The 12,416-nt window shown below is 54.3% G+C and overlaps 1 protein-coding gene across 5 annotated transcripts in view; it reads left to right on the top strand.

The window, feature by feature from the left end:
- Positions 1 to 12,416, top strand: part of JCAD (junctional cadherin 5 associated) — a 38,190-nt gene that overhangs the window by 22,282 nt on the left and 3,492 nt on the right. For 2 of the 5 annotated variants that reach the window (XM_052650774.1, XM_052650776.1), the window contains exon 3: positions 4,678 to 8,273. In XM_052650774.1, coding sequence (XP_052506734.1) covers positions 4,678 to 8,273 — 3,596 coding nt within the window. Of the gene's footprint in view, positions 1 to 4,677; positions 8,991 to 12,416 lie in introns of those variants that run through there. The other 3 variants (XM_052650773.1, XM_052650775.1, XM_052650772.1) reach the window with 3 other exon arrangements.

Here is a 12,416-nt window from a genome sequence, read left to right as displayed (position 1 = left end):
CAGCAACTAGATTCGCCTTTTTTCCAGTAGACATGTTGTTTGCCGCATGTTCATGTTTCAAAGGTTTTCTAAACACCCTGGATCGGTGATTTTGTCATTGCCGTGTCACTGCTGATAGATCAGGGAGCTGCTCGCAAGTGTAGCTTCTGTCTTCTCTCTGACCTCTTCTCCCAGGAATTCTGCACAAAGACCCTGCTCGTCTCCCTGACCTTGCTGACACTATTTATTTGGGCTCACAAACTCCACTTGGCTTCCTTATCTTTTTCCCACCCTGTCTGAATGCGTTCAGCATGTTTTTGTGGAATGTCCCATTGTTAACATTTTGTGAATGTAAATGTGGGGTTTCCCTGGTGGCTCAGACTGTAAAGAATCTGCCTGCAATGCGGGAGACCCAGGTTCAGTCCTTGGGTGGGGAAGATCCCTTGGAGGAGGGCATAGCAACCAGCTCCAGTATTCTTGCGTGGAGAATCCCATGGACAGAGGAACCTGGCAGGCTGCAGTTCACAGGGTCGAAAAAGAGTCGGACATGACCGAATGACTGACAAACTAGGCGCACACTAGATGTTGGTGAACTAATCGCTTTATAGTTTTCTATGTCGTGTATACTTGTTAAAATAGATTATTTAAAGTTCTCCAAGTGGCTCTGTGTTTTCCTTAAACTGGGATTTTGGTGTATGGTGCAAATGGAAAACCAAGTTTAGCCCAGAATGCTTGGCCATCTTGATTAATTACACGTGGCAGCTTGGATGAAGTTAAGGTGGTGTCACAATTTTCAGCGGGAAGGAAACTGACCCCCTTCCTGGTGTAGGTAGCTGCAGCCTGTTTATGTGCGTGTCCTGTTTCTGTCATCCTTTGTTAGTCTCCAGTGGTGCTCGTGGCCCAAACGTGGGAAGATCGCACCTTGGGATTTCAGCCCCTCTTGGTATTTAACAGATCACACATTTACCAGGAAACTGGAATGTCTATTGAGCAAGTGAGCAAAAGCCAGACAGCATGGTCTCTTCTGTGAAGCCAAGTGCCGCAGACATTCAGGGGTCTGAAAGAAGCCAGTCAGTGGGTGTGGAGGGTGAAGCCCGCTCACCGTCAGCTATAGAACAGGCAAGAAAGGAGATTCCCATGCTGGGCACCGACCACACACTCTGGAAGGTTTGTTTTACTCTTTTAATTAGGTTTGCAATGATTGTATCGTCTTATTAAGCTGCACTTTTGAGTCTTACCCTTGGACTTGGCACAGAGTCTAAGACGCTGAAGCCAGTAGGTGCAGCATGGTTCATGGTCAGTATCAGACTCGGGACAGGCAGCCAGAGGGTGTCCCTATGGACAGGAACGTTAGCTTCTGAGCTCTGGATGCCCTGTGCTGGCTCGGCTGAGGGTGAGGGTGGGGGCGACGCATGAGGAGGCCAGTGAGGTGGCTTCCACAGGGACCAGTCCTCATAGAACCCGACCCGAGAAAGGCTCTGTCAGTCTTCAAAACCTAAATGCCCCCAAACACTCTGTGATGACGACAAAGGCAACAAAGAACTTGACCTTCAGCTGTGGGCAGGGTTAAGACAGCTTGCACTGTGTGTGTGCAGTAAATGCAGAAGCAGTTAGGCAGTTCTGGCAAACGCTTTACCTCCAATCCATTTCAGACATTTTCTGCTTTTTCAATCCATGCCTCAGCTTTACTAAGTGGCTGCTGAAGTTATTGGGGGGCAGGGGGCGGGATGCAGGATGTGAGAAGCTGCCTTCACTTTTTAAGGCAAAGAAGTGAATTCCAAAATAATAATGACAGTAATAGCTTTTCACCATTTATTTACCATCTAGCTCCTGTAGAACAGCCCTTCTTTCTGCCTGTGTGTTGCGGGGGTGGGGGGAGTCCCACCTTCAGCCCATCCCCCACAGTGCCTTGTCCCCAGGCCATCACCTGCTGTGGCGCAGGGGGTGGGCATCCTCCCTGCTTTCTATACCATCCTGTCAACTGGAAAGTGGACTGTGGCATAGAAATCATTCCAAACCACAAAATGTGGTTTAAGGGCACCTAAGCACATAAAACAGTAATCCTCGCTAGTAATCACAGAAATGCAAATGGAGACCAATGAGAGATTACTTTCATTTCTCTAGAGCAGAAACAAATGAGCCCTGATGGTCAGATGTGGGCACAGAGCAGCAGGACCAGCTCTCCTCCAAGCTGCGGGCAGATCGCGCAGCAGGGAGGACCTGACCCCCTGACCTGCTGATGCCTTCTCTCAGCATTGGTTCTCCAGAGCCTGAGACACGATCAGTGATGGCAAATAGCACTTCTCCGAAGTGCTTTAGGACTAAGCGACACAGATATCCAAGTCTTCCTGGTGGCTTAGTGGTAAAAAAAATCCACCTGCCAATGCAGGAGGCGTGGGTTTGATCTCTGGTCCAGGAAGATTCCCAGGAGAGGGAAACGGCAACCCACACTAGTATTCCTGCTTGGGAAGTCCCATGGACAGAGGAGCCTGGTGGGCTACAGTCCTTAGGGTCGCAAAAGAGTCGAACACGACTTAGCAATTGAACAACAAGAGCAAGGATGTCCAACAGCAGGGAGATGGTTAAATAAAGCATGACTCATGAGAGACTATTCTCCCACTGAAACTGTGCACCTGAGGAACCTGTCATTATGCTGGAAGAAGTAGAACGTGGTGGCTGACGGGCTTTATGGTCACCTTCATTGGGTTTGAACTCTTGTCCTACCACTTACAAGCTGTGTGACTTGAGAGAGTCGTTGAACCTCTCTGCGCCTATTTCCTCCTACCTTAGAGGGGTGCTGGTGGAGCTTAGTGAGGATCTGGAGGGCTGGCACCGCTGTGTGAGCGTCAGCTGTTGTTTGTGACACGGTTGTTGGGAAACATTCATGTAAAGCCAGATTCTAGTAGAATGACACTAAGGCTGTTTGAAAAGCCCACGTCGTCACACAAACATTAGAAGCTGTAAATCACAGTGACTACCTCTGGGTAGAAGGACTGCTAGTGACGTTTGATTTCTATTCTTTCCTGTATTTTTCCAATTTTCAGCAATAAATTACATATTACTTTTCTTTTTATTTATTTACTTATTTTTAGTGGAAGGATAATTGCTTTATGTGTTGATAGGTGGCAGAAAACGACAGAATGCGTAGTTCTTCTATAATGTGAAAAGCAAGCAGCACTGTTAGCTGCTTGAAACCTTTTCCAGTTTCAAGAAAAGTTGAACCCTTTCTGGATTAGCCCTTGGCCAGTCGAGCTCATGGAGCACCCTAGGCTTCTCTCTGCCCAGTGGGTTTTCTGGGTTACAGCCCTAGTCTCTGCTCCTGTGGTCAGTAGCTTAACATTTCTGCAGAGTATGCCAGGGTCCTTCAGGCTGTTTCTTTGGCTCCATTAGAAGGGTGATTTTCAACTCAGGGTGTGTGTTAGAGTCATTCAAGGAGGTACCAGGCTCCTGGCTAGACAGATTAAATCCTCCATCTGGGGTGGGAGGGACCTGGGCTCACAAGGAAATCTCGATGCACAGCCAGGCGGCGTGTGGCAGCCTGGGGTCAGCTATCCTCGGGCACTGCTGGTGCTGCCCTTCCTCGCCTGGCAGAGAGCTCTGCCCACGAGCAAGACCCCGCTTCCTCTGTCAGTCTCAAAAGTCAGTCTGAACGGTGTTTCCCCCATCGCCCTGAAGAAAAGATGCTCCTGATAGCTTGCTTAAAATAGACGTGTTAGTCCCTCAGTCGTGTCCAACTCTTTGCAACCCCATAAACTATAACCCCCCAGGCTCTACTGTCCTGGCAAGAATGCTGGAGTGGGTTGCCATTTCCTCCTCTTGGGGACCTTCCCGACCCAGGGATCAAAACCAGGTCTCCCGCGTGGCAGGCGGATTCTTTACCATCTGAGCCACCAGGGAAACACCCAGACCCTAACCCAGACCTATAGACTTGGAACTTTGGGGGCAGGGACTTGGTAATGTGTATAGTTAATGAGCCCCCTGGGTGGCTCCCACCATCACAGAGGCGTGGGAACTCTGCTCTGCTAGAGCCGAGGGGCCATCCCAGTCACACGCTGGGAAGAGCTGGGGGCCCACCGAGCACTCCACCTGCCCCTGAGACTCTGACAGGTCGGAGCTGGGATACTGCCTGGGCGTCGGGAGTGGCGGGGTCCCCGGATTGCTGTGTAGTCATGGTTGATGCCTCCCGGCCTTGATGGTCCTCAGGGGTCGCCGGGATCAGCAGTAGCCACAGCACCCGGGACCTGTTAGAAGTGCCCTTTACAGAGTCCCCCCAGGCCTCAGAGTCAGAATCGGGTGGGATTCCTGCACCTGCTGGAAGCAGGTGCCTGGACTTGCTCCCAGAAAGCAAGGTCTTCTGGTCTGAGCTGGGAGTGGACCCCAGAGGCCCAGGATCACACTTGCGAAACCCATGTCTCTTGGGCATTTCAGGCGCCACTCAGGTCCAAGTCTAGGCCTAATGCTCTTGTGGGCAGCATGTCGCTGCCACTCTTAAGTCTGCGATGGCAAAACATGTGGCTGCCTTCCAGCTGTAATTTCTGGGCCACGGTTTCTTTCAAGTGAATGAGTCCTGTGGTTGGAACTGTATCTTTCAAAGGTTCTGACCTGAGTTTGACTTGGCACACGGTCCCATAGGCAGAGAGGTGCGCGCTGCTCCTGTGGGCTTCCTCCAGGTGTAACCTGTGGCCCTCTATCTCGCAGGTTCTACCATCAGCCGGTGCTCGCGTGGTCCTCGCAGCCCCTGACCGGCCGCAGCCACGCCTACTGGAGGAGAAGAGAGCAGGAGGCCCGGGAGGACCCAGGGGGCCGAGGCCCGGTCCCCAGCCTGCCCGCGCACCCGAGGGAGGGTCCCTGGGAAGTTGGAGGAAGGTCTGAGCACGTGATCAAGAAGACTGTTTGGGAAGACGAGCTGGGAATGGCGGGTCCCGCCAGATGGCAGGACGTCAGCGTTGGAAGCTGGAACCAGCCCCCGAGACTAGGAAGGCAGATGTCGGACGGTGTTGGTGAGAAGTTGTTTCAGGACCTGTACCCGTTCATGCTTGGGGAGCACGGGCTGACCTCCCAGAGCAAAGGGAAGTCCCAATCACTGCCTCGAGTCCTTTCCCCCGAGAGCCTGAGTTGCGTGGAGGTCCCCATCCCTTTGAGCGATGGCCATTTACCAGGTGTCCCTAAAGTGCCACTTCAGCCTCCAAATTGTGCTTCCAATTTGGAACCCACCAGGAACCCCAAGAAGGCTGGCACCTCGGCCCCCTTGCCCCAGCCCAGGTTTGGGAGACCCCTCAAGCCCCCATCCTACGGCTCTCAGCCACACTCCAGGGCCGGAGCAGAAAATGGCAGCTACACAGACAGCAGGCAGCCGGACCCAGCTGCCCACTCAGCCAGGACGAACAGTGCCAGGCAGGACCTCTACGGGCCTGACCCCGGCCTGGAGCCCCCAGTGTACGTGCCCCCACCCTCGTACAAGTCGCCACCGCAGCCAGCCGCACACCCCTGCCCCGAGGAGGCGGTGCCCAGGCATGAGGGCGGAGGCCGCCGTGTACCGCAGCATCCGATGGAGAAGCCCGCTGCTGGCGGACAGCTTCTTTCTGGCTCCCGGGGAGCTGGGAGTGAGTGGGGGGCCAGCCCATGCTCTTCTGTGGGCGTCCCCCCACAGCCCCACCCCACCACGGCTTACGACAGCTCCATCCTGATAATTCCCTTCGATGACCCACGGATACGACACATTAAACTACCCCGACCCCATGGATTCTGGGAAGATGTGAAACTGGATGGTGCGGTCCCTGCCCCTGACCCAAGAGGCCTGCAGCAGGAGGGGGCCGTGTGGCGCCCATCAGGGAAGGAGAGGGGTCCCGCCCCTGCTGACCCCAGCCCCCCGTGGCTGTGGGGCCAGCCCCCCAGGAATGGAAAAGACGGCAGCTCTCCTGACCAAAGAGACCCCTGCATTGTCACACAGAGGAAGCAGCCTGACGTGAGCGGCAGCCCACGCGAATATCCAGAAAGCCTGGTGTCCTCCCCGAGCCCCCAGGGCGAGAGTTCCTGCGAGACGCAGACCCAGCTCAGAAAGTTCGAGACAGGGCTGCAGCCCAAGAGAAGCTCAAAGAAAAAAACGAGCGAGACGATCTTTTGTTTGGTTTCCATCCCGGTGAAATCGGAGTGCCAGCTGCCAGGTACGGACACAAACAACAATGACCTGAAGCAGAGTGCGGTGTTGCAAGAACAGAGTGTGCTCAGCTTGTCCTCCACCGACCTGGAGCTCCAGGCACTCACAGGCAGCATGGCCACGAGGACAGAGCTGCCAAGACCAGACCCGGGGGGCCCGGGACGGGGCCGGCAAGCAGACGACCTCAGATTCCCCAACCCCACAAAGCACCGTGCGCTCGCGTGGCCCGGCCCGTGGCCTGGGCACCACTTCCGAGACCAGCAAACACAAACCAGCTTCGCTCATGAACCACAAAACCTGCAGCCCCTCCCAGGGGAGAGGCCAGGGGGCTCCCCCAACCCCGTGCTGCCTACAAGGTGTTTGGACCCTGCACCCTTCGAGGTTCAGATGCACATGGCGTTGGCGTCCAGTGACCCGAACCAGAGGCCCGGGGCTCATTCCCCGAAAAGTCAAGGGTCCCTCAGCCCATCCAGCAACAGCGCCTTCTCTGGGTCTTCCTGGCCCCAGAACCAGGGCCCCACGCCGAGGGCCAGCCTGGGTCAGCAGGGCTCTGATGGCCCTGGGCGCCGAGCCAGCCCCGTGTCCAGGGCTGAGGTGATCAAGGGGGAGACCACCGGCCCCTGCAACAGTAGACAGCTGTTCGGGCAGTTCCTCCTGAAGCCCGTGAGCCGCCGCCCCTGGGACTTGATCAGCCAGTTAGAAAGTTTCAACAAGGAGCTTCAGGAGGAGGAAGGAAGCAGTGGCAGCAGCAGTGGTGGTAGTGGCAGCGAGGACAGTGATACAGAGCTGCCCTGGGGGAGCTGTGCCGGCCCAGCACCCCAGCGGCCAGGCCTCCTGAAGGACATAGCACCTGAGGACCCCAGGACCAGGCCAGGCAGAGTTAAGAGCAAGTCCGAGAGCTGGAGCGAGGAGGGCAGGCCTCAGTCCCCCAGACCCTGGCAGGCAGAAGGCAGAGGTTCTGTGTGGTTGTCGCCCCCCGGGAGCTGGATTGCCGAAGACGGGGACCGAGAGGTTGAGGACAGGGTGGCCCAGCTGGCAGTCAGCCCAAGGCCTGTGAAACGAGCAATATCTTCTGGGTTGAATGATGCAAAACCCGAGCCCCCATCCGATCCAGCAACACGGAAGGAGCCCCCGCCCAGCCAGGAGCTCCCTGGCAGTCTCGGAGCTGTGGAGCTGAGTGCAGCCGGCCCTCCAAAGGCGGGCGGTGGGGAGCAAGGGAGCACAAGGGCACCCCTCTCTCTTGCCGGCAAATCCCGAGGCCTGTCTGCACCAGACTTGAGGTCTGTGGGGCTGACGCTGGTGCAGGAGCACAGTACCAGCCAGCTAGCGGGGTCTCCGGGTGATGCCAATGCAATAGAAATCCCCCCAAATGAGTCCCTCGAAGCCAGGGCCGCCAGGATCCTGGGCATCGAGGTGGCTGTGGAGTCCCTGCTGCCAGGCACCCAGAGGGCAGGGCAGAGCCGGCACCCCGAGCCAGATGGAAGTGCCCTCAGGCCTGAGTCCCCCAGACAGGAAGCAGTGGCCAGCTTGGCCCAGCCCAATGAGTCCACCACACCTGCCGACGCCTTCTATGGCAGGAGGAAGTGCGGCTGGACCAAGAGCCCTCTGTTCGTAGGCGAGAGGGACAGCACCCAGCAGGCTCCCCGGGCCTCTGAGCCCATGGGTGTGGATGGGGCCGTCCCCAGCAAGGCCCCCGAACCTCCGCCCAGCCCCCCGGAGTCTCAGCCTTTCCTTCCCAAGGACGTGGAGACAAAGCCACCCTTCAGGTCCACCTTGTTCCACTTTATAGAAAGGACCCCAAACTTGGCATTCTCAGAAAGGAAGCTCCGAAGCACTTCCAGAGTGATCGAAAGTTTACAGGAGAAGCTGGTTTCCCCGCCCAGGAAGGCGGACCCCGACCGCCTGATGAGGATGAAGGAGGTGAGCTCTGTGTCTCGGATGAGGCTCCTGACGTCCCGGGGTGCGGACTCCGAGGAGGAGCCCAAGGCCGAGAGGGGCCCCGGGGCGTGGCCGGGAGGCCTGGTGGCTCCCAGCACCGGGCATGAGCTCTCCGACCCCGAAGGTGCTCTGTTGCTGGAAGTAGACGGGCATCCAGCAGCACGAAGGGAGAACGGCGGCCGGGACTTCTGGTGCCCAGGTGAGGAGTCAGGCAGAGGGCCGGGTGTTCAGGTTGCGTTTGACGTCCTGAGAGCATCAAAATGCCCAGTGGGTAGATGATGAAACCTGCAGATTCACAAAAGATCAGATCGACTCTGAATTATGGTGCCCAAAGAGTCGTCATTCTACCCAAGAATTATCCAGAAGCTTCTCTTAATAGTAAGACCTTGCAGTGTATTTTAAATGATCCAGTCTTCATAGATATTTTCTATGTAAGTGACTAGATAAAGTTGCCTATATAAACACCCGTGGGGCCCCTAACTCTGAAGAGGTACGTCAGTAAGCTATGCCAGCCAGGGTGTAGGCACCTTGATTGGTCTCCTAGGAGACTAGGGCGTTTGTATTCTGTTCTCTCCCCAGATAATAGACATTCCCCCAGATAACCCTCGGACTTCCCAGGTGGCTCTAGTGGTAAAGAACCCGCCTGCAAATGCAGGAGACATGAGAGGTGTGAGTTTGATCCTTGAGTCGGGAAGATCCTCTGGAGGAGGACATGATAACCCACACCAGTATTCTTGCCTAGAGAATCCCATGGACGGAGGAGCTTGGAGGTTACAGTCCATGGGGTTGCAAAGAGTCAGACACGACTGAAGCGAATGAAGCAAGAAGCGAATAACCTGCATTGCTTGGTTAGCCTAATGAGAAAAGAAGCACCCAAGTGATTCAATAAACTTCCTGCCCTGGGATTCTTACCGAATCCTTTGTCCTCGGTTGTTATCTCTTTTCGCCACCACACCATTCATGAAAGACTTCAGAGGTTTAGACAGAATTAGCAGTTTGCACTTTCTCAGCACCAGCCCACGCGCCCCTCGAAGCTCACGGGCCCACCCTGTTTCTTCCAGCCCCTCAGCTCTGATCACTTAGCCCAGGGGAGCCGGTTCTGGCAACAGCCTCCTGCAGACCTGAAGCCCCGTGTATTCTCATCTTCACGGGTCTCTCCAGTCTTCACTGTATAGACCACGGGGCAGGTTCTCACAGCAAGGACATGGTGCCCCCACACACCAGTTCACTCTCCCAGCTCTGACAAGAGCAGGCAAGAGAGCCTTGGGAATTTCTGGTCCAGGCCTGGGGGTTATCAATGATATTACCAGTTATATTCCCTAGACATGGTTCAAGGAGGGGAGGCATCCATCTTGAACTACCGACTGGAAGGGGCCTTTTTGCCGGGAGGGGCAAGGGTGCCCTGTCCTCAGTGGTCTGGCTCTGCCTCCACCCCAGCCCATCCTGGCAGCCAGGCCCTTCCATCTGCCTAGCTGCCCTGACCGGGTGGTCCTCCCCACCCCTGCTGCTCTGCTTCCTGTTTTGAAATCGGGTTTAAAAGGAGATGGAAAGATCACTTGTTTCAGCTGGAAGAATCCCGAAATTTTTGTTCAATTAAAAAAATCTCCTTTGCATTTTTTCAGTTTTCTCCCAAATGCAGAGAGATCCTTAATGCTCCCACCCTCTCACAGAATCCAGGATTGACAGAAGCCGTCTGTCAGGGCCCTCCTGGGTCATCTGAGTGACCACGTTGGTCTTTCCTGCGGGAAAGAACAGCGGGGGTGTGGGGCCTCGGCCACTACGTGGAAAGAGCTCCGTGGCCCATCTGTGAGCCGTCGTGAGGCTGCAGCAGGAGACGTCCCCCGACCCCCACCAAATGGGGTTCGAAAGCCATCATAGGCTTTTTCTTTTAATCGAAGGATAATTAGTTTACAGAATTGTGTTGTTTTCTGTCAGACTATCAACGTGAATCAGCCGTAGATGTACGAATGTCCCCTATGCCGTAGGCTTTTAAAGTGAGTTTCTTATCTGTAAAGTAAATCAGGCTGAAAGTGTTAGTCATCCTGAGAATTACAAGAATTTTAAAGGGAGATGCATCCTGTTAAAAGAAAAACATCAGTTTGTAAAGATTTCCATGCCTCCATTCATGGCCACGTATTTTGGGGAATGTGTTATAAAATTTCTAGTTCCATTCAGCTCTCCCTCAATTCTCAGCCTGAGCATCCGGCATGTGAACGGGATCATATGGGTAGCTGAAATCCCCCAGATAATGTCAGTTTCCATTTTAACCAGCCATTCAGACACCCTCACCTGTGACTTTATTATCTATTTTGTTGCTGTAGTTTCCAACCATTAGAAATTTTTAATTACTTTTTTGCCACTCCGTTTGGTGCATTTGCTATTTAATACACAATAAGATGACCAAAAATCTCAAGGCAGAGAGCTCCTTGAGGTGATGGCTTCCTGAAGTGGCCACATAGTGAGACCCATGAGGGTAATTCCTCACGTGTGCAGCTACTCAGGTACTCCCTTCAGCCTTCCACATGCTGGCCACCAGGTCTCACTGCAAAGCCAGTCCTTCTGAGAGGCCTTAATCGAGGTAGGAAAGCCTTGTTGCTCATGAGCTTTTGCACTCTTTCCTTTTGATGTATTTTTATCATTTTAAACGCAAAAGTCATCATCTCCATCCTCGCCCGACCCCTGCCTTTCCTCTGTCACCTCAGGGTATGGGACCCGCATCACTGCCCCAGACTCACCGCCCACTTAGATTCCAATTTTGTTCTGGAATTTTCAAGCACTATCGTACCTCATACATCTGTAAACCACCGCCCCCGCGCCCCCCCACACATCCTTCTAGAACTTTATTACCTGTGTTATATACCCATCATATCATAAAGACTTGCCTTCAGCTTAAAGACAGTCGTTTCAGCTAACATTGTTTTAGTGTTTTTCGGTCCAGGGGAGCTCTAGCTAAGAAATCAGCAGCTCAAAACTAATTCAGGTCACAGCATTCCCATCTCTGCTGGATGGATTATGTCAGAAGCCTAATCCGGGTGCATCGGTGTCCGAGCCTGCTGGTCTGGTTCCGTCCACCTCTGCTGGCCACTCTCCTGGTACACATTCAGGAGGAGTGGGGGCAACCTGTCCTCTTCGGGCCTGGGGTGGGGATAACTGGGGCAAGCTTGAGAGGAGCCACGTAGTGCCATTAGATGGCTGGGCGTCAGCACATCCTCACAGGCGGTAGCCTTCGAGGGTGTTCATACGTGAAATACCCACCAGGGTGGGCCTTAGTGATCTGTCTTCCCCCGACACAATGCCCACAGGAACCAGGAGGGGCATGACTACCCTGTTCTCCGGCACCTCTGCCGGCAGTATGATGGCCCCTGGTCACATGTGGCTCCTGAGTGCTTGAAACATGGCTCGTCCCAATTGAGATGGGCTGTAAATGTGTGATACGCATGCCAGAGTTCAAAGACATCACCAAAAAAAAAAAAAAATCTAAAATGTCCCAATAATTTTTATTGATTACCTGTTGAAATGATAACATTTTGGATATATTTGGTGACATAAAATGCACCATTGAAACTATTTTCACCTGCTTCCTTTTGTTTGCCCTAACATGGCTACTAAAAACTTTAACATACTGTGGCTCACGTTGTATTTTTATTGAACCTCGACCCTCCATGGTCTAAAGAAGGAGTCCTTGATCGTACTGATTTCTCTCTGTGGTTCTGTCTCTGGGCCCTCAGCTTCAGCAGTGGGGGTCGGGCTCCACGTACCTGCCCTCAGGTGGGCTGCTGAGGGCCGGGCTCTGTGTCCCTGGAGGCTCAGCCTCTCGAGGCCTCTCCCCGCCGCCAGCGCGCCCTTTCATCCATTCGTGACCACCCGCTTCCATCTCATCTTCGCTCATGGGGGTCCCCCAGAATCAGCACTGAATGAGGCCAACTGAGCACAGAGAGGGGCTCAGCCGCTAAGACCCGTGTTGTCACCATGGGTGTTAAGTGTAGACCTGCAGAAGGCAGCTTGTTCATGGGATCTGCCTGCTTCCAACGAGACAAACACTTGGTGCTGTAAGCGTTTGAGGAGCAGCAGACCCCTTCACTTTTCCCTTTCATGCATTGGAGAAGGAAGTGGCAACCCAATCCAGTGTTCTTGCCTGGAGAATCCCAGGGACGGGGGAGCCTGGTGGGCTGCCGTCTATGGGGCCGCACAGAGTCGGACACGACTGAAGCGACTTAGCAGCAGCAGCAGCAGACCCCTTCCTAAAAGCAGAGCCTGCCCCAAGTGCAGCAAACACTGTCTTAGTTGTCGCAGTTGTGGCGTCTCATCATAAGTACATCCCAAGGAGTCAAGAAGGTGTGTG

This window comes from Budorcas taxicolor, chromosome 13 (genome assembly GCF_023091745.1).
Source record: "Budorcas taxicolor isolate Tak-1 chromosome 13, Takin1.1, whole genome shotgun sequence".
NCBI lineage: Eukaryota > Metazoa > Chordata > Mammalia > Artiodactyla > Bovidae > Budorcas > Budorcas taxicolor.
Note: the sequence above shows the minus strand (reverse complement) of the source record. Positions and strands in the feature narration are given on the sequence as shown.